This window comes from Macaca fascicularis, chromosome 6 (assembly GCF_037993035.2).
Source record: "Macaca fascicularis isolate 582-1 chromosome 6, T2T-MFA8v1.1".
Lineage (NCBI taxonomy): Eukaryota > Metazoa > Chordata > Mammalia > Primates > Cercopithecidae > Macaca > Macaca fascicularis.
This window is the reverse complement of record NC_088380.1, coordinates 94,682,398-94,704,964: the sequence shown is the minus strand read 5'-3', so window position 1 is coordinate 94,704,964 and position 22,567 is coordinate 94,682,398. Positions and strand designations below refer to the sequence as shown.

General features: G+C 34.7%; 1 protein-coding gene across 15 annotated transcripts in view; it reads right to left on the bottom strand.

The window, feature by feature from the left end:
* Positions 1-22,567, bottom strand: part of ADGRV1 (adhesion G protein-coupled receptor V1) — a 597,366-nt gene that overhangs the window by 450,831 nt on the left and 123,968 nt on the right. For 13 of the 15 annotated variants that reach the window (XR_012413865.1, XR_012413864.1, XR_012413866.1 and 10 more), the window contains 12 exons: positions 21,816-22,031; positions 20,846-21,090; positions 19,104-19,285; positions 17,163-17,974; positions 14,681-14,890; positions 7,686-7,816; positions 7,002-7,101; positions 5,900-6,079; positions 5,083-5,246; positions 2,725-2,818; positions 570-648; positions 320-458 (listed from right to left, as the gene is read on the bottom strand). Coding sequence is in view for 11 of the 15 variants with exons in the window: in XM_005557361.4 (XP_005557418.3) it covers positions 320-458; positions 570-648; positions 2,725-2,818; positions 5,083-5,246; positions 5,900-6,079; positions 7,002-7,101; positions 7,686-7,816; positions 14,681-14,890; positions 17,163-17,974; positions 19,104-19,285; positions 20,846-21,090; positions 21,816-22,031 (2,552 nt within the window). In the remaining 4 variants the exon portion in view is untranslated. The remainder of the gene's footprint in view (positions 1-319; positions 459-569; positions 649-2,724; positions 2,819-5,082; positions 5,247-5,899; positions 6,080-7,001; positions 7,102-7,685; positions 7,817-14,680; positions 14,891-17,162; positions 17,975-19,103; positions 19,286-20,845; positions 21,091-21,815; positions 22,032-22,567) is intronic. The other 2 variants (XM_073993819.1, XM_073993820.1) reach the window with 1 other exon arrangement.

Sequence of the window (22,567 nt, the reverse complement as noted above, 5' to 3'; positions counted from 1 at the left end):
CTAAAATTTTCGAGAAGTATGAGAAACATTCTGGAAAGACTATCAAATGATATAAATTCTTTAATATTACAGGTTGTGTTCTCCAGTATCAAATACTGTAATGAAATAGTTAATGCATACAGAATAATATTTAGAATAGTAAAATAGTGAAGGGAACTATTTTACCATGTGGAAATCTTCTGTCCTAATTTACTTTGAAATATGTAATGGCTTATTAAGAATAATTTATTTATATGGGACCTAAATCACTGTAATTCTTAAGGAATAATGATTATAAAATAATTTGTAAAAGTCATCTGTGATAGATTTTGAGACCCACCATTGGGGTGAAGATATAATCCAGCCCCAGTTGTGCTTCCAAATTCTGAGCATACACAAACAAGGAAACATGGCCAAGAGCTTCTCTGTTCCTCTGGGCTACCAATGTTAAACTTCCATGGGTTTCATTTACTTCAAACCTATAATATAGTTTTAAAAAAAACATTATTTTTTCCCTTATAAACTTTTATTTGGTAGACACTAAAGAATATGAAACCCAGAAGAGGACTCTCACGCAGCCTTGGCCTTACCTGCTATGTTGCCACTCAATTACACCTCGGGCCCCATCATTGGCATCGATGATAATTTGTGCAGTCAAACCTTCTGAATCTAAAAAAATAGAAGCATATCTTAAAATACATAAAAATGATTAAAAATACTTTTTGATATAGGATTTAAAGACAGTCCCTTTGAAATTATATAACTCCTAATGTACAGGTATTATCAAAATTACTCAAAAGATATTTAAGAAAATAAAGAGACAATGTTTATCACATCTGAATAAGGACACTTTTGGCTAACAAAAGCCACTGATTTATAGAAATTTAATCAACTGAGAACAGTATAAAATAATTAACAACTGAGATTACTGTTTTGTTTCTATTATTTTAATTAGTTAAAACATATTTGGCATCTCTATTCTATAATATCACTGTTTCTGGAGGAAAGGAAAATGGAGACAGTTGGAAGGAGCAGAAAGAGCAAAAAAAAAAAAAAAAAAAAAAGAAACGAGAAGAGAAGCACACGGAATGGTACAGAGAAAAATACAGGCATGCAAAAGAGACACAGAGAGACAGGGACACAAACAGAAGCTGAGACACGTGGGAAAGATGGGGAAAAGGTTTGGTGAACTCAAGAGAGATTAATATCAAAGTAAACTTATCTTTCCCTTTTTATTTTTATTCTGTCCACCAAACTTAGTATGTTACCAATACCCTAAAATAAACTAACCCTGCTCCTGGTTGGCTTTTTGGTTTCAGTCTTAAAATATTACTAACCCTGCTCCTAGGCTAGTCTTAAAATATTTACGAATCCTGCTCCTGATTGGTTTTTTGGTTTTGTTTTGATTTTTGTTTTTAATATTTTGTTCTTTACCTTTTAAATTTCAGAGGTACCACCTTAGTCTAGGACACTTACGATAGCTGCCTGGATGGGGAAAGGGTAGGGAGAGTGTAATTCTCTGTAGAGGGAAAAGAACAACACTGTCCAGGAAAGCATATAAAATCAGGGTTTGTGTCCACCAGACAAGAGGCTAAAAAGCAGAGATTCTAAAATCAGGCCACACCATTGAAGACAGCTCTACCACTCCATAGTTCTGTGATCTGGGGCATGTTACTCAGCTTCTCTTAGCCTAAGCTACCTCATCTGTAAAATGAGAAGATGTAAGTAATGCCATTACCAAGGTACAAAGCACTTGAAATAGGAGCATTAGAAACCACTCAACAGAAGTCAACTATTTAAATTATCTCAGTAAGAGGATGAAAGAAATCTGAATTGTTTTGTTAGTTGTCTTAGTATGAATAATAATTATCTTGTAATAACACCCGATGTAAACAGCCTAGTCATTGGAATCATCTATTTCTTTAGCAAAAGAACTGAAACTATTCAAACAATAGGTTAGAAACTGATTATTTCCTTTCAATATTTTCAAAGTTATCACAATGAGCTTCAGAAATGAATAAGGAATGCCTGTTCCCCAGGCCACTGCTCCTGGCCATGCTTCTCTTCCTTTAACCCAAGTTAACTTTCCCCTGTCCAGCACTGCTTCTAACCAGTTCAGCACCACCCTCTATTGGGCCATCACACCTACAGGCTTCAGACAAAATTTCCCAGTAGTAAATGTCCACACTGAAAACAGGAGTTTGTGTTTAAACAGGAATACATCTTTTCAAAGGAATCTAGATAAGTTTGTACCAAGGTTCAGGTTTTACCTTTCAGTCTGTAATGAATTAACTGATTCTTTTCTAAAAGCATGAAAAGAAAAAGAAAAAAGGTCAAAAGAGAAGCAGAGAACACAACAAATCAACAAAGAAGCAAACAACAGCACTGCTTAACCTGAAAGAAAAGAAAAACATCTGAGAGTTTGGAGATCTAATGAAAACAGCTAATTTTAAAAGATAATGAAAGAAAAGTACCTTCCAAAGAACTATTTTGAGGATTACAAATTTGTTTATAAAATAGTTGTAAAATTTAAAGGACATCACACAATAATTTTTAATGTCTTTACACTGTTCAATGTAAAAACTGCAATATATGAGAGTATCAAAATAAATATAAAATTCCATCATATTTTGACACATAGCCAAGATTAACAAAACAGCACAATGATCACTTCTGATTCAAAAACAAAGTTTCTTCATTTCATTTGAAGTGAGTGAAAAGAAACAAACAAGAAACCCCTTATACCTAGTCTGGGAGGAAATGAAGTTGAAGCAGCCATGATAAGTTCAACATAAGTTAAATTCACCAGGAAATACTCTTCTAGCTCTGGTATATCATCCTGAAAAAAATCACACCATTAAATTCCTTTAATTATATTCTCAAAATAACCCTCAGAAACCATTTTTAAGTTAAACTGTGTAATTAGTATACAGAAGATACAAACATGCAACCATAAAGTAGACATCTAAATTAGAAAAAATAAACATAAAAGTATTAAACTTATACTTGGGTGTATAGGAAGTAATTAGGTTGACACATATGAAACCACTTAAATATTTTAACATTTTTAACCTAGATTTATATAATATGTAAACCAATCTTATAAATATATAGGCCTAATTATTTTAAGCATAATATGAACAAAACACTTTAAATTACCATAATATCCAATGTGTAGAAGCAGGAATAGAATACCACGAAAAAAAAAAAAAAGGGGGGCTTTGCAGTTCAAGGAGGCCTAGTACCAAATTCTATAATTTTAAGTAAGTTACTTAAATTTTAGGACTCCAATTCTACTATCTCTATACTGGGGCAATAATAGGTCCTTTGGGTGGGAGACTGTAATAATGATTACAAATCATGTGTGTAGAGTGGCCTAGAGAAAATGCTTTAAAATTAATAGCTATTATTATTAATCACTAGTCCATATAATAGCAATGAAAACAAGGCAGGTACTACAAACATAAGGATTAGCAAAATCCATGTCAAGAATGATCAGCCAGCCGTCAATATTTACAAAGAAACACAATGTGTGTATATATTTATGCGTATATAATGTCAGCACACACTCACCAACATATGCTTTTCTCCTCACTTTATTTAATGGAGTCATGTTTCCATGTGAACAAATATGTGAAAATCATGATCTCTAGATTGTCTTATGCAATATATGGGCCAATATGAGTTATAAGGTCAGTGACACAGAAGGACTGCTGTACCTACTCTTACTGTCCCCCATCCCCCATGCAATAACTCCTCCCTACCACTCCCCAGGGCAGTTTGTTCCTATATACATAGCCCTGCAGTCTCTTAATCTAGTGCTACTGAGGGGAGCAAAAAGGGTTGCAAAGAGCTAGGATGAAACAAAGGTGGAACCAAAAACCCCATGTTCAAAAAAACCTAGACTCCTCAGAGAAAAGAAGGGCAACTGTGTATTCTCTGCTTTAAAACCTAACATATCTAAGGAATAATCAATCCATTTATTTATATTGTTATTAATAAAGTATACATTTGAAAGATAACTTAATTGAAAGCTTTATCAAATCTCGTGTTACATCCCATATACTGACATAATATTACCTTTAATTTTACAGCTTTGGAATTTTTATACTGTTGTATTAGGTCACAGTGCCACAGTAATCAACAAAGTAAGTTACTGACTTCAGAAGGTAGATGGTTTATACCACTTATAATTTTGTAAAAGAACAGGCCTCCAAGATAATAAAATACATTTTAAAATAGAACTCCCAAAATACATAGGAATTGAAAAATATTTTTTCAACTGCAATATTCATGCTTTCTCCCTCTTTCCCTTCCCCTGTCCTACACACCATCTCCTACTCCCTCCATAAGTACCATTTTTATAAACCTCTTGGAAATGTATTTAGGTAACTGATACACTAAGTCCCAAAACAACATGAGATTCCACAATGTGAAAAATTATTTAAAATACAATTTCAATCACTAATGATTATGTTAAGCTTAACGTAATCATAATTGCATATTGTGCCATCTGCCTCTAGTGAGTCTCTCCCTATCTCTAATGTAAACGGTCCTACTACCAACAAAGATTCTGACATACATGGATTTTCTGGTCCAAAGAATCCTATGGAGTAATCAAAATACTCCTTGAAACCTCATAGGTCTATAACATCTTAAAGGGGATTACCCTAAGAAAATTCTTTATCATGGGTGTGTCTATAATAAAATACGTAACAGCAGGCCAGTCGATCTAAACAAGAACAGAAACCCCTGTACGATTAAAAAAAACAAACAATAACAACAAAATCAAGAAAAGAAATAAGACGATTTAAAGGTACCATCGGGGGAATCAAGCAGAAAAGAATTCACTAAGTTTCTAGTATTATAATTGTAGAGTATCCAAACCTGATATTAAAGTCAGAGTATTTTTTTTTTTAACAAAAAGAAAAAACTCAGGTAGACTTAGTTTTCACGAAACTTGATGTCTTAAAATGCAAAGTTACTAGAAGTGTCTTACTAAATGTTACTACTTATATGTTATAGACTCTTCCAACAATTTCTACCTTCTATGTAGTTACTTCAGGTTTAATACAATAGTAAGGAAAAAAATAGGAGTTTTACCTCAAGAATGGTAATGTTGATGGCTGCTGCTGTTTCCCCTTCTTCTAAAATCAGAAAGCCAATGACAGGGACAAAATCAACTTCTGGCTCTGCTAGGTTTCCTACTGTTTGGTTCTTCAGACTCAGCATTCCAGGAACCGTGGTATACGTGACATTGATAGCTCCTAATTGAATAGGTTGGAAAAATGTTTTGTAATTCCCTAAACGTTTACAATAATGTCCCATTGTGGATTTTTTGCCTTTCCGAAAAGCACCTTCAGTAGCTAGTATTACGGCTCCCAATTCCTCACCCCTTCCTATATCCATAATCTTTACCATATGATGGCTCACAGGTGTCTCACTGTGGGAAAAGCATATTTCCCTGCCTCTAGGCTTTGCATTTAGATATGTGACTTGTTTTAGCTAATAGAACAAGGTAAAAATGATGATATGCTGGTTCTAACCCTAGACCTCAGGGGGCCTTACACATTTTCACTTGGTCTTTTGTGCTACCACTGGTTCCAGGAGAAGAATGACAGACATATGAAATACAGCCACTTATGACCAAGCCCAGCATAGATTAGTAGACCCACAGACAGCCTAAATTACCATATGCTGCTGAAGTGTTATGTTTGTTAATTACACAGCATTTCTGTGAAAACAGAAAATTCATTTAATCTTTTCAAAAATAAGGAAGTTATAAAGTTCTGTCCTGAATGAAAAAAAATATTAATTTTCTCTTATCCCTGATTTATTTTAGCAATGGCTTTCAACCACACAAGTAGAATACTAATAAGCACCTGCCTGGAAAACCCATTCATTCTAGAGCAACACAAACCTAGAGATCCAAATTCTCTGTTGATGAAAAGCTGAATTGTTATGTTAGCCTCTTGTAGTAACACAAATCTTGATGGAAGAGCAAAATTTAAAACTCCATGTGGTTCATCACTGGCTTCTACTGTGAGGACAGCTGCATATCCTTGAGCATCAAGCAGGGCGATTCCTGCTGGTGGAACTCCTAAAAATGTCAGGGAGGAATCTACCAGTGATTTGGTATTAGCTTTTAATCATTGGAAATATAACCTCACTCTCTGAAACATGAAGGTAATCAAAAGTGTTCTATTTACTTCTCTAACAAATCTTCAGGTTAACAAAAACCACATTCCATTTTTCTTTCAGGTGGAAGATCATGAATTTCTTCACTTCATATATTACTGTCATTATTAGTTTATACTGGTTATCAGAATATAGAAACTGAGTAGAAATTGAGGAAGGTACCCAGATAATTTGCTTAAAAATGACTCAATTTGGGCCGGGTGTGGTGGCTCACGCTTGTAATCCCAGCACTTTGGGAGGCTGAGGCAGGCGGATCACAAGATCAAGAGATTGAGACCATCCTGGCCAACATGGTGAAACCCTGTCTACTAAAATACAAAAATTAGCTGGGCGTGGTGGTGCACGCCTGTAGTCCCAGCTACTTGGGAGACTGAGGCAGGAGAATCGCTTGAACCCGGGAGGCAGAGACTGCAGTGAACCGAGATAGTGCCACTGCACTCCAGCCTGGCGACAGAGCAAGACCCTGTCACACAAAAAAAAAAAAAAAAGGAAGACTAAATTTGAATTATCCATATAATTGGTCCAAAATTCAAATTGGCCTGTAAGTCTCAAATTAATTTCAAAAAAATTCTACCTTTGGAAATGATTTTTATTCTGTAAGTAACCATTTAGCAAAACGTTTCAGGGCTTTTTTCTCTAGTCCATAAAGATATGTATTCCCATATGATGCTAATGTTTTTTGGATCTAACATTTCTAGGGGACACATAATAAAGTAACATTTTAAAAATTGGTATGCATCTAATTGTTAAATACAGAGATAACAACAATTTTCTTTCTTTTACGAAAAAAATATATCAAAAAAAAAAATTAAATTCTGAATTACCTTGTGTCCTGACATCATACAGAATGACTTGGTATACTTCTTTCTCCTCAGGAATGTTGTCATCCAACAAATGCACAGACAATGTTGTATTCAACGACCCCTATGTCATACAGAAAGAAATCAATCCCTCTATTGTTATCGAATGAGTTATCTCCTGCTTTATTTTTATTATAAATAATGCAGCCAAACATATTTTCATTTAAACAAAAGTTCTGTGGCTTAAAAATAAATAAATAAAAGCCACTGACTCATGGGAATGTAAGCTCCAAGCAGACAGGGGCTAATTGTGGAAGATCTTGAATGCTGAGCTAATGAATGTAAATCTTATTCATTGAGCAATGTGGCACTACCGGAAATCTCAAAGCATAAAGTTGGGGAGGTTTCTACAACAATGGTGAATAGAAAAAACTGGAGCAGAGAAAAGAAGACAAGTGCTGCAGGGACACTAGTCATTAAAAGTTCAATGTACTACTCAAGAAGAAAGTAATATCGGCTTGGCTTAATATTGAGGCAATGGGAAGGAAGATAAAAACAATTAAATACATCGTCAAAGACTTCATAGCACGTAGGTCTGGAGAAGAGAGAAAGATAATAACTACAATAGTGCTGCTTTTCTATCCCATTTTCCTCAAAATACACCATTCTTTCTAGATATTTGTGGTTGACTTTTCTTTGCAGTATTACCTCAGGAAAGAAGAGTTGTCCGCTAAAGTTAGCAAAATTGAGTTCTAGATTTTGCCCAATAATTTTCCAGTTAACAGTAACATTTCCTCGACCAGGGGAAGTTCTTATTACATGGAATTGCAAAATTTCTCCTGCAAGTAAAATGTGTAAATTGATAAATGCTTAATGGAAAATAAACTTCACATTTGAACTCAACAAAACCCAAACCCCAAGCATGCAACTATTACAGCACCTTTCCCAAGAACATTACAAAGCTGTTCTGTTTTGAATTTTCTAGAAGTTTTACACATGCTTACTGTTTATTATCCCACTTCTAAATACTTCCATTTAGTAGAACTTCAGGAAACTCAACATGTAAAAGTTACAAAAGCACATGCTAAAATGGGAAACACAAACTTTTATACACTCCAAAACATGCACCAGAACGTAAGTGTTCTGTAAATTAAAGAAAATAATAAAGTCCTCATGGTAATAACACAAGTAAATTCTTCCTTCACTTTTCAAAAGGGCACAAATTCCTTACACTGATATGCAATGTGATTTTACACAATGCACGCATAAAAATGCTTGCAAATACCTGAAAATCACATTTCTATAGTTGTAACTTACATATTACCATCAATGATTTTGTTTTATAAAAAGAAATACAAAGGAAAGGTGTCAAATCTGTACATCAACATCTGTAACTTCGCCAAAGTTACAGTTATCATTCCTGGATGATAGAGATATTTTAGATCTTTTCTATTCCTGGCTTTTATCCCCATATAATACTTTACAAAAGTGAAGAAAATCATAACATGTCTTTCAAATTGCTAAAAGCATAAAGTAAGCTGTTAGGGAGTGTGCTAATGGCCATATGACTTGTTGAAAATATGCTCTATTCATTAGATTTATAGGATGATGAACACAGTTAAGAAATACCAATGAACTATATCACTAAAAAAATTATTATTATGCAAAGATAGAATGATGTTTTAAAAGATTGAGAAGACAACATCCTTAATCAAATTTGTATAGCATAGACATATAGTTAAAAATCACATTCACTAAAAATGTCACTTTTAGTTAGTTTAGTTTAGTTAGTTATCCAAGTAACTTTTGTGTATATAAGTAATATCTTCAAACACTTTTTAAAGAGTAGAAATAAAGCAATAAAATTTAAATACCGCTTTCAAGTATTTTTTAAACTGCCATGTTTTTTATCTCTGAAGTCAATAAACAAATATTTCTAATAGGAAGGTTTCTTAAAATATCATGAATTAATTAATTTAGAAACTATCTTAATTTCAATTTAAAAATAAAATAAATTTTTCTTACGAAATTTAAACACAATTTTAACAAAATGAACATTTTAAGGAGAGTGGATAATATAAATAAAAGCATTAGAAAGACTTTTTAAAACACATTTTAAGTGTGTCAATACAAAAAACCTTAGTTGCCATTAGTAGACTATGTCTTAGATTGATCTTTTAAAAACACAGGAATTTTGGCCGGGCGCGGTGGCTCAAGCCTGTAATCCCAGCACTTTGGGAGGCCGAGACCAGTGGATCACGAGGACAGGAGATGGAGACCATCCTGGCTAACATGGTGAAACCCCGTCTCTACTAAAAAAAATACAAAAAACTAGCCGGGCGAGGTGGCGGGCGCCTGGAGTCCCAGCTACTCCGGAGGCTGAGGCAGGAGAATGGCGTAAACCCGGGAGGCGGAGCTTGCAGTGAGCTGAGATCCGGCCACTGCACTCCAGCCTGGGCGACAGGGCGAGACTTCGTCTCAAAAAAACAAAACAAAACAAAAAAACAAAAACACAGGAATTTTTAGATCAGATTGTCCAAAGATTGGGATGAAACTGAAAGACTGTGTATAGTCAGCCATTGCTAACATACCATTTAAAAATTTTGTATTTGTAAAACTTGTGAACAAAATATAGACACTACTATGAAACTCTGGTGTCTATTGTACAATATATAAAATTTCTTATAGAGCAAGTTTGGAACACTGAAAAACAAAAATTTATTCCCAAAGAGCATAGAAAAATCCTTGAAATTATTAAGTTATTTCACCTACAGTGTTGTCTGGTGACTCTTTCGTAAGAGTTGTGGTTTTCAAACTTTTCAAATCACAAAACTTGTTAATGGTTCAAAAAGAAAATTATGGAACAAATGAAGTACTAAAGTGCAAAGAGAACACGAATGGCAAGAAAACAAAATGCAGGTCAAAAAATTTCCATGTTGAAGGGTAACCTATAATCACAATAATAAAATTGCAGTTGCAAGTTTACACATAGAGATTTGGGAATAAATACATCACTTTTAGGTAAAAGTAAAAATAAAATGCTTGGGAGAAAATAAAGTAAAATGTTCAGACAAACTTACTACATGTAAAAACACTCAAAGTCTAATACTACTTCATCAATATCCCCTCTGAAAAGTTAAAAAGTTACCATGAAAGTAACCTGCAAGAAAATACTGCAAAAATATAATTTGAAGCATGACACACACAAACACACACACACACAAACACACATACACACAAACACATGCACACCCACACACACATAGAGAAGCACATATAAATAAAAGATAAATGAAGTATTTCTTAAACACATAATCTTGTAAGCCCAGTGAAAATGTATCATGTCAACAGCAAGAATAGTGTGAAATTTTTTCTAAGCAATAATCAAAAGGGAGGTATTGATTCTGTCTCTTTATTGCAGACTTCCAGGAGCCAGGTCCATTTAAAATGCCTCCTGGAAAAAATGACTGGACATTTCAGAAAGATACCTTCTGCCAGGGTGAAAAGTCAAACAGTCACAGGAAAAAGAAAAACTTAAAAATAAGTACTTAGTCTTCCAAATTTAAGGGAAAAGACAGAAGAAATGTCTTAAGAGAGAGTATAATTTTTAGATGACAAAGACTTTACTAGGTACTAAACAGCAAACAGCCTTCTAGTTTTCACCCAAGATGAAAACCAGAAGAGCCCTTACCTAACCAAGTGTCTGACTACAAAACCAGAAGATCATCTTGATATGAAATCCACAGTTTACCAAAAGTTAGTGACACATTTCAACTCTAAAGCAGATCTGTCATATAGTGTCTAGGACTAACTTAATGCAGATAAAGAATATGAATGAAGAATGTATTTTAATAATCCTAAGTGTTTTAGGCACTTATTTTCAAGGCCTGAATTCTTTTTACAAAGATAAACACCAACTACAATGTACATAAAAATAATGGAAAACCAAAATACAGAAAATATATTTTAATAGATACATGTATACATGACATACGTATACTATCCAAATTGCCCTCTATAATAAAAAAGAAAATGGGTTAAAACAATTATAGGAATATGAATAATGGGAAGCACAGATTGTAAATAAGAGTTAAGAAAAAGTTGAATATTTCCAATATAGCAGTTCTATATATTTCTTTAAAGAATCACATTTCTCGTTCAAATCTTTGTGTAAAAAAGATACATGCTGTCCCTAAGAGAAGAAAAAATTTAAAATCCATCGAATGTGACAGGATGATTATGATGCTGCTGAGTTGGGTGACTGAGAGAAACACCTAGCACAGATTTATAAAGAGCCCATTTATACCCAGTGTGCAACCACAGTAAAATCCATTGTCCTATATTTCTAAATTCTGTCCATTACATTTGAAAGAAAGTAATATTTATCACTGGGCAGCTCTCCAATTGCATTAGGACAAAACGTAGAAATAGGATTCTACAGAATTCAATACATTGTTAGAGACTAAGGCAAATCCTCCCCATGAATCAAAAATGTATTCTAGAGCCAGAAGTTCAGCATAGTCCACATTTTAAATCTAATCACATAAATGAAACTCCAACACTAGGCCAAAAGCAATGTTAACACTGTTAAAAGCTCACATGGCAAGGTTATTTTTACCCCATTGGTTTAGCGGTTATCTCTGAAGAATCACCATGATGTTTTCATTAATTCACTTTCATAAACTCATCATGATACATACACATTTCTCTGTGCAATTTTCATGGTAATATAAAGCATACATAAAATACAGAACTATTGTGGCTTAATATGTTTTTGAAAAAAATAATTTATATTCCAGGAATTAGGAATGAAGAGAAAAAGTAAGCAAAAAATAGAAATTGACCCCAACTTTTATGTAGGAAATGTAAAAAATCTAGGGAGCACGCATACCTGCAATAAAAGCAATTTGGTGTTTTAGATTGAAATGCTAAAGCAGATTTTTAACCATAACACCTTTGGACCATTTATTTTAATTACTAATCCTTCCTGTTTGCCTCTCCTGCATATAATTAGCTGTTGGAAACTGACGAGGCCACAATATTGTTTTCAGGCGAAGTTCATCCGGGCCAAAGAGACTGTAGGTGTGCATGTCTGCAGTCTCTCCAAGACGCTGTGGTACCTAGAAGGAGGGCCTCAGTGTCTTCAGAGCCCTCCAACTCACCACTACCACCACCATCCAGGCTCGCAGAATGCACTTTCACAAAATTAATGGCCCTACAGTTAAAATCTCCTTAAATTGATCCTAGACATCCAAATTCTTTTGTATTCCTCAGAAAAGAATTTTCATCATATTGCTGAAAAGCACATGCCTAGTCTAGCTCTAAATCCCTCCTTAAATCTCATGTATCCTTTCCTGATCTCAGCTCTTATTTGTACCTTCCACACCACTAACACTTTGATTCTCTTCTTTTCCTTCCTATATTTCTTCAACAAAACAAAACAAATCCAAAATGCTCCCCTTTCATCTGTTTTCTCCAATGTTTCTCCTCTCCTTGCTGTCACAGCCAATAAGCAGTGCTTCTCAAAACTTCATGCTGTGAAGGACAGGGCTTTTTGCTTTGTTTGCCTCAATACATCAGAGGCTGACCCTCTTGTAAAACACAATAAAATAAATGACTAGATAAGTTAAACGGCCAAAAAACAAACACAAAAAACAAACAAACAAAAAAACAAATACCAGCCCATAGACACTGCTTTCGGATATCACAGCAAAGTGAAATTGTTATAAGTTTCCAATCCTCTTGTCACAGACCAGAAGCAAACACTGAACAGGCAGCCTCTTGAAAGCCACACTGAGGAGCACCCGCCGAAGGCCTCTACGTTTGTCATCCTTAGATATTGGCTTCCTATCCCCAGTCCTCCTTTAAAATTCATCTACCATTGCTACTGTCTTGTTTGGCCCATTTGAGATCTAACTCCCCTTTTTGGCCATATTAGTATGAGACACATCGATTACTGAGTAATCAGTGTAACTGATTGAAAACACACGCTCTCCCTGGTTTCTCCCTGCCTCTCCAGCAAAGGCTTCTCTCTCCTCTCGGGTAATTTTTCTTTCCCATCACCTTAGTCTGATGTTTTGCATGGTTCCATTCCGATAATTTGCTTTTTATCCTCTGTCCGCAAAAATCATCATATTCATTTTCCAGATTTGAGCTATCATCTTTAACCAATGTCCACCTTTAACCTGAGACAGAGTCAGGTTCTCTCACTAATTTCCTTCCCTCACATAGGCATTGCTACTCAAATTCATTCTGCTTCCAACTCAAATAACTTCAAATACTTACCCAAAGTCCCTGCATTGTCAGGTTCCACAGAAGACACAAGTTCAAGCAAAATAAATTCTGTCCTCACTAGGTGCCCTATAGAACATGGGCTTTGGATTTGACACAGCTGGGCCTAAGCACTACCACTGAATAATTGTTGCTATTTAGTCTCTCTCAAATTCAGTTTCCTTGAGTGAAAATCTGATGTATACGATTATACCTATTTCATAGGACTGCTGTTAAACTTAAGTGAAATAATGAAGGTGGAGTGTCTGGCACACAGAAAACACTCCATAAGTGTTACTGTTGTCATTATTATTAACTATTCCTGCAGTAACTTTGTATTATGTTACAAATAACTTTTTGATAGTTGATCTGTCCTTAAGTTAGATTTATGGAATTTGTTAGTCACTTTTACTAATTACTGTTATGACAACATGCAATTCCAAACCATTAATAAAAGTAGAGTACTGAAAATGGCTCGAATATTTGTATGGATAAATAAACTTGCAAGTTGGAAGTACAGTGAGGGAAAAAGAAAAGGTAATACAGTAAAATACATTCTGTTTCTAGCACAGCCACTAACTGTCTGACATTGTCAAGTCTTTTAATCTCTCTGTGTCTCAATTTGTTTTCTCATCTATTAAATAGATGTCCAAGTACCTAATCTATATTCTTTTCATTTACTAACTATTCAAGGTAAAATTATTTTTTTAATTCCAGATATAAACTAAGTAATGAAACACAGGCTATCAATACCTATTTTATCACAAAACAGGCTTAAACAGACAAAAACACTGTTATATTTTAAACACACAAAAATTAGCCCCTCTGTGTAAAACCCTACATGTGATATAAAACATTAAGTAAGAATTCAAGAAAATTATTGTTTTTTAAGGAAGAAAGACATTTTATAAGGTTTTCTAGCTTGGCACTTTGTTCATAAAATATACAAACACAATGTAAAATCCAGGCTAAGATATTCACTGATTACAAACTATTACTTGTTTTTAACCGGCTGCCAATGTTTCACTGTTTGATACCAACGGCTACCCTTGGGCATACGCTATACTTTCCAGGAACTATGCTAAGCATTTTATATTTATTACCTCACTTAATCCTCACAAAGAAACCTATGAAGTAAGTAATATTTTGTATCATTTAACAGATGGGAAAACTAAGCATTCCAGGTTTAACTTCCTTAAAGTCATACCAGTAGAGAATGGCAAGCTAGAACATGGAATTGGTTTGCAAGGCTCCTAAATCTGGCTAAACAGTTCATTACAAAGCCTTCTCCCAAAGAAGTTCTTTGCAGATTAACACACACACAGTTCAACAAAATAATGAAAGGGAAAAATATCAGAAGTTTTAAAGAACTAGACAAAAAATGACATCCATGGAAAAGAAAATTAATATGCTTAACAAAAAAAGGAACCCACCTTCATGACCTATGACAGATCTGGAAGCTGTCTGAAAGCTAACAATTCCTGCCACATTGTCATTGGCCAAAATGTTCACTCTAACGGTGTCGGAGCTTGGCAAAATTCTGCTTCCACCTTCAGTGTACACCAAACTAACTATGATGCTTTCGTCATCCTCTGGTTCAGAGTCATCCAAGATGGTTAAAATGACTGTCTTTTTGGTTTCACCTATAAAAACACCAATGGAATAAAAACCAAAGTAACAAAATCACCAACATAGAGAACTCAGAAAGGCCTAAAATAATTTTTAGTTTTAAAAGTTAAGTAAAAATATGAGTGAATTATAACAGCTCCATATCATGGGCAATATAAGCAAATTTTGATGATTTTATATATATATATATATTATATATATATATATATCTTTTCACACACCAAACACTGCAAAATTTCATTAATGAAGACAGATTGGGGAGAAGGACATTTTCAATTATGGGAAAGTCAAAAGGTAGAATTGTTTCAAAGAATCATGGCTTTAACTCCTGGATTTTAGCCAAGAACAGACACCTAGCTAGGAAAAGAGCTTCAAAGGTATCTTCTGTTTAGAAACAACTCCCTTTAGGAGAGTGGGGTCTCATTCTCATTCTGGCATTACTGTGACAATTTTAATCAGATATTCAACACAATACCCTCCTGAAAAACCAGGAACACTTACAGAATGCTGGTCAAAATGAGGAACTAAAAAGGGATGTCAAATTCTGAGCAAAAGAACCAGCCTGAATGAGATGCATCTTTGGGTAACTAGATGAGATAACAGCATCAAGTACCAGTTTCCAGGAAGTAGTGCAATGAAGGAAGAAAACAAAAGAGGAACTCAAAGGGACAAGTGACAGCCACAAAGTCCAAGCAATCTACTTTGCAATTTGATCTAGTAGATAGGGCACCACAGAATGTCCCTAAACCCAATACTGTTTCTGTTGTTCAGTCTAAGGTGCCCCCTATTTATTTTCTCACCACTTTCTGGAGAGAGAATGAAAGAGTGAGAAAAGACAAGGCAGGAAAAAGGAGAAAGGAGATTAAATGCATGTTCTCTCTTTTGTGACCCTGGTGCATTTTCATCAATACAGGAGTGTCACGATTGCTTTAAGACAGTCTGCACTATCTAAGAATCTAAGTTAGCAATAGCTATAAAATAGAGTCCATTTTGTGTGATGTAAGGTTACGATTCATGGTAATAGTAATTTATATAATGCTATTTCTTTATATATAACTTTCTTTGTAGTTAACAAAACCACTGGAAAATCTAACTTTATATTTTCATTCCCACGCCCTCCTCGTTACATTTTCATTATTCCTTTTGAAATAGAAAAGTTACCAATTACTAACCTGTTCCCATCTTCTGTCAAGCATATCATATCCCACTAAATCCTCAAATCACTGACTAGAAAATAACCATAATAAAAATATTTTATACAATTTAAAAAATTTACTCTAAAACATAATGATTATTATATGTTTCAAAAAGCGTATTATATGTGTACCATGACCTCTAATTAGTTTCCAAAAAAAAAGTATATGCCTTAAAAAGTTAAACAAATACAATGGATTGTTCTAAAATACGGAATTATGAATAAAGTTTATTTCCTTCATTTTGTTGTATATTCTGAAGTTTTTAGAATATACATTACTTTTTCAATCAGAAAAGCACTATGTTTTTTAAAATTCTATGGAATATATAATTGCCCAAATGAGGATTTAATCAATAATCTCAGTAAAGATACCTTTCCCACACCCAAAGAAAACTATTTTAAACATACTAACTTTCCCAATTTTAAATAGCACAGAAGTCAACCAGTCCTGAAAAAGAACCACTCAATCTGATCCTAATTCTAATTAGCTGGTCATGTAAAAATATCATTATATTGTTTATGAAAATTCACAGTAGTGATCGCAAGTGTAGGAACAGTATTATAAATTGATCACTAGGATTGATGTAATATAAATGCAGTCACCAAAGTTTATGCTACTTTTATTTAAATATAATTTTCACTGATGATATTTCCTGATTTGTCTAGTGCATATGAAAATGTTTATCAATTAATACTCATTTTCCTAGCTACCACTGCTTCTTACCAACATGTATGGTTGTAGGTACATGGGTCATTATTAAAAGTTCCCTTACAAAATCAGAACTTGCCTTGTAGTTTCCTCTGTGCTTTGTTAAAGACACTACTATCAAACATAAAGGGATAAAATTCACATATTCCCAGAAAATCTGTTTTTTAAACTAAAAAGATATATATGTACAGTCATGTCAGGCTATGTATTGTCATGCCAACCATTAACAAGCCAATTAACTTCTATTTTTTTCTAAAGCCAACTACATTTTTATATATTAACAAGAATGTACACAGTAAGAATTCTTATAAATTTTATCATAAAAATGGACTATGATGACTTTACCAGTGGCAACTGAAATTCATTTAGAACCATCACTCACCTTCAGCAAAGGTCAGAATCTCTCCAGCACCTATAAAATCTAAACCTTCAGTAGCCGTTCCACCAACAACACGCCATTCAACTGCCACTTGACCTAAGCTGCCCCCTGTCCTGTGTATCATCATCTCCACCAAGGTTTGGGGCTGCTCCTGAACTTCAACAAATAAGCCATCTTCGGAAGTATTGGGACTAATACTGTAGATCACAAACACTCCAAAGGCATCACCATTCAGTGCTATGACAACTGTGGAAGTATTTGGCTGGCCTATGGTTGGCTGATTTTTCACACTGGTTGAAATGTTCATGAGGTGAACTTCAAGGAGAGAAATCAGAAAACTCTCATCCATCTCTGGGAAATCATCAGGAAGAATAGACACTGTGAGATTTGCGAATTCATCACCTTCCTGCATTATGGCCCATTGCCTTGTCACAGGCTCATAGTCACTCCCAGCCACAGCCTGACCACTAAAAAGAGATGCTACCCTGGTCATGTTTTTCCTGTAGGTCCAAAAGTCTGAACTGTTGACAGCTGGGCTGATCCATGATGTCATCCAGACACACTGGGGACCCTCAGAAGCACTGAAAAATGAAAACGCTGAGCAAGCTTGTTCTTTAAGGCACAAAGTGGCACAGGTATATTGGGGCTCCCCCCCGACAGAGACATTCACCCAAGTTCTCCAAAGTGGGTCAGGCACCCCTTGAATTGGTGATTCATAGTAGGACAGTAAATCTTGACCTTCCTCCATTGCCAGAGCCACTACATCAATGTCGGAAGTACTGTAGAACAACAACAGCTGACCAAAGTGCCCTCCGCTAAAATGTGGAGTGACAATTAAAAGACAGGTTAAGCACTCAAAGTAATCACACATAGAGAAGAGGAATGCTGATTGTGGTTTTCAATTTTTTTTTTAAATGTTTAAAGTCGTAGTACAAACACAACCCTGTTTCTTAATTACACTTGTCTCCCAACATTTTGTTTTCTCCTGTAAGGAAACCTTGCTAATTTTCAATCAAACAACACTTATTTTTAATCAAGCTATGAAAATATTTTCCAAGGTATGCAAATTCAGGATTTCAAAACAAAATTACAAAGTTAATTTTTATTGCTATACTTAACTGAAACAAAGTAACAATGATAACAAACATGACTACATTTTGAGGAAATGTAGTAACAGTCAGCCCTCTGTATCCACAGGTTCTACATCTGTGGATTCAAGACCGCAGATCAAAAATATTCAGAAAAAAAAATTTTAAAAATACAAACTCGAAAAACCAGTCCAGTATAGCAACTATTTACATAGCATTTACATTTTATTAGGTATTATAAGTAATCTAGAGATGATTTAAAGTATATGGATGGCTGTGCATAAGTTATATGCAAATTTTATATTTTACACCACTTTATATAAGGGGAGCATCCAAGGATTTTGTTATATCCAAGGACCCTGCAATCAATCCCCTGTGGATACCAGAGGGCTGACTGTACTCGTCACAATTTCCCAAGATCCTGTTTTCTATTTCTGAAGGATCTCAGTGAGCCCAATGCTGCCTCACCAAAAAAAAAAAAAAAAAAAAAAAGCGAGAAAAAACAGACCTGGAAATCAACTCCTTCATACATCATACAAATGTTCTTTAATTTAGAAGCCAGTTATATTTAAGTACTAATTGTAACAAATTACAGATTAAAGCAATGCATTTCTGGGGTTAGAGAGCTCAGTGATATAAAATTTATTACCCATTTCACTAACAATTGGTATGATAAATGAAAGGTCCTTTATACTAATAAGCATAATTCAATTAACACATAAAAATAACCTATAAAATAATTTATGGCATAGGAAAAAACCCGCAAAACCTAAATGATTTAGCTGTGCAAGGGATCCTTCCCCACCACCCCACAACTCTCATCACTCCCACAGATGCAAGTAGCTATCTCATATACCTTCGCCTGACAGTTATGTTAGCACAGGAACTTCTTTCCAGAGGCTCTTGAACACGATAAACCTTCTGAACAAAGGCTACTGCACCATAAGGATTATCATTGGCAGGAATAATAATATTTGCAATTCGATCTAACCCAATAGTACCTCCACCAGAGGCATCAGTTAGTTGCACTTGGATAACCTAAAAATACAGTGAAAACTTCTTTAACAGCATCACAGTTCTGAAATTAGAATAAAAATGATTCAAGGGAAAAAAATCAAACATATACATACAAGTACAAGAACAAAATGGAATGAAATATAAATGGACTAAAAGAAACTCCCCCAATTACACTTACAAACCCAGCATGTAACAGAATAACCCATCATCAACATTTAATAATAGAACCTAGTTATATATAGGACATACAGGCTGTTTAAACTCCTTAATATCGTTATATAATCATGTGACTGAATTTTAATATCCCTGTTTATGTTTACCATTTCAATAATAGGACTTTTACATCCTATACCCTTTTAAAAAAAATCTGAAATATACATTTTAATGGAGAGTTAATACACTATGCTTTACTTCCCACATTATCTTAAATAAAACTATTTGACAAAATTTAAAACAAAAACATACTGTAATGCCACCTAAATTTACAGAGACAAAAACAGAAATGTTTATGTGCTAATGAATATCTAGTATTTTAGAAGTGAAAAATGGCACAATTAGCATTCAAAATAAATTTTATGAACTTCTATAAAATTTTATACTATTAAAGAATAAATGCTATCCAAAGTAATTTTATGATATGTAAATATTAATAATACTTGAATTTCATATAATAAAATTATCTTCAGCCAATATGTTAGTGATTAACTTTTCCACTGATACTGTACCTTCCTGCTTCATCATGAAAAGGAAATATCAGGAAGATATATTTCACATAGTATTTTTCATATAGTAAATTCTCAACAATGGTTGAAGAATAAGTGAATGAATGAACGAATGAATGAATGAAAAACCACAGTAATACTTAAGATTGACTGGCTCACACCCAAGCCAAAAGGGAGTATAAAATAAGTTAAGAGTTTACACAGAACAGGCCAGGTGCATTGGCTCATGCCTGCAATCCCAGCACTTTGGGAGGCCAAGGCAGGTGGATCACCTGAGGTCAGGAGTTCAAGACCAGCCTAGCCACCACAGTGAAACTCCGTCTCTACTAAAAATACAAAAATTAGCCAGGCATGGTGGTGTGCTCCTGTAATCCCAACTACTTGGAATGCTGAGGCAGGAGAATCCCTTAAACCCGGGAAGCATAGGTTGCAGTGAGCCGAGATTGTGCCACTGCCCTCCAGCCTGGGTGACAAGTGTGAAACTCCATCTCAAAAAAAAAAAAAAAAAGAAAGAAAAAAGAGTTTATACAGAACAAATGTATTATAAATTATGACAGATATATATATATATGTGTGTGTGTGTGTATTATTTAACCTTTTAACCAAAATGTTGAACAATGCAATGTAATTGTACAAAAAAGTCTTATAGTAGTAAACTGGCATATGTACACAATCTATTTCTAGAATATTCCTGCTTTTGTCAATTGTAAGGATCACTTTCACACTAGCATAGTTTGAACATTCTTGCAGGAATAATTTATTTGACATCCTCTCCAAAATGTCACAACGGCCATCTGTTCTAGTCACTATAGATAAGGTACGATTTACAGTGTCATTCTATACTAGCCATTCCTCTCACCTCTTCAATCTCCGGAACGTCGTCAGCCAGGACCTCTAACAACAAGGTTTGAATGGTTTCCCCAGGGGCAAAGGTCACATTACCTGAGACAACTCGCAGGTCGCCAGTAGCAAGCTGTCCATTAATGGTGGCAACCCACTGAACAGTAACATTGCCGAGTGTCCCAGAATTTCGAATTATTGGCAGGTTTACCTTCACTGAGTTAAACTCAGGTTCCTCTACAATAAGGTTAGTAATCTGAAAACCTGAAGGGTAGACAGAGCAGAGTTCACTTCAAATACAAAGTGAAACAGAGATAACAGTTAACCAAGCACCATTCTATAGTGGATTCTCTTTACCCCTAAGCAATCTAAGTAGCTATAACCCACGAAAACCAGAGTAACATGCTGGGATACAAATTGGTCTGCCCTGCCAAAATTTTCAAATTAGTTTTCACTGTGATAGAAGTAGAAACCACAAAGCCCATAGGGCTCAAGTCTATACCAGACATGAGTGACAGGTCCAGTGAGTACAGAAGCTGATTGCACAGTGCAAGCCTGCTCCAGAGGGGCAATTACTATTTAGTTCCCATGACTGACGTTATGCAGGAAAGGGAACTTGATATTGCCAGATTTCCTATTTATCAAGAAAGCCCAGAAATCCAAATTTTTGTGTAAATTTCTATAAATTAAATTATTTCTCTAAAGAATTGCCTAAGACTCACAAAACACATATAGGAGCCAGGTCACATCCTAAAGCCAATAGTCTGTGACTTTTCCATATATGCTAAGAGACTGATTTAATTTCTTTTTAAAACAATCACTAACCACTGCCAATGACTGTGCACAGATATCCTATATGTCAGTAACAGCAGGTTAAGAAAGAAAACATGATCAGATCAATTCTGTGTCTCTAAAAGTAAAGAAAAGATCATTATCTATGATCTATACATACAGACAAGTCAAAGAGAGACACAAATTAGTCTTCATACCAAATAATCCATAGGGGTCATCAGAGGCCTCAATAATAATGACTGCCTCTGTCAAAGCCCCTAGTCTGGCTCCTCCCGTTGTTTCATTCAGCAGTTGCACAAGAAAAGATTCTTCCAGTTCAGGATAGATATCATTAATGATATATATTGGCACAGCTTTACTGGTTTCCCCTTCTAGCAAGACCACATCTGATGAAGCTATACTATAATCTTCACCTGAAAAGACCAAAAGTAAAATGCTAAGACTTCTAAAATATGATGACAAACATTCCATATACTACGGAAAAACTATTTGGTATCAAACTTTACGGATCTACTTGGAAATACTTTTTTGAGGATATTGACTACATTTATTCTAAGCAAGAAGACTTTTATGCCTCTCAGTAGAAAAATGGGTTTGATAATATCACAAAATAATGAAAAAGACTTCCTAGGGCTGTTCAAGTTCATTCCTTCACTTTGAGAAAAATGCATACATATTTGGTCTATTTACACATATAAATAGAGAGAGAATCATTCATTACAAGATAGGCCCTCTTAACTACAAGAAAAAAAGGTGTACTTTTAGAAGAAAGAACAGAACTAGAATTGTAATGTCACTGGAGAGATAAATTACACCATTGCACAGATAGGGGAACGCTAGCATCATCAATGATGCAGCTGGACATGAAAAGACCTTCTTGCATAGATTGAAAGCTGCTACTGAGTACTGCTCAGGATGGCAGGAGGAAAAAAAAAAAGTGGGTGGGGAA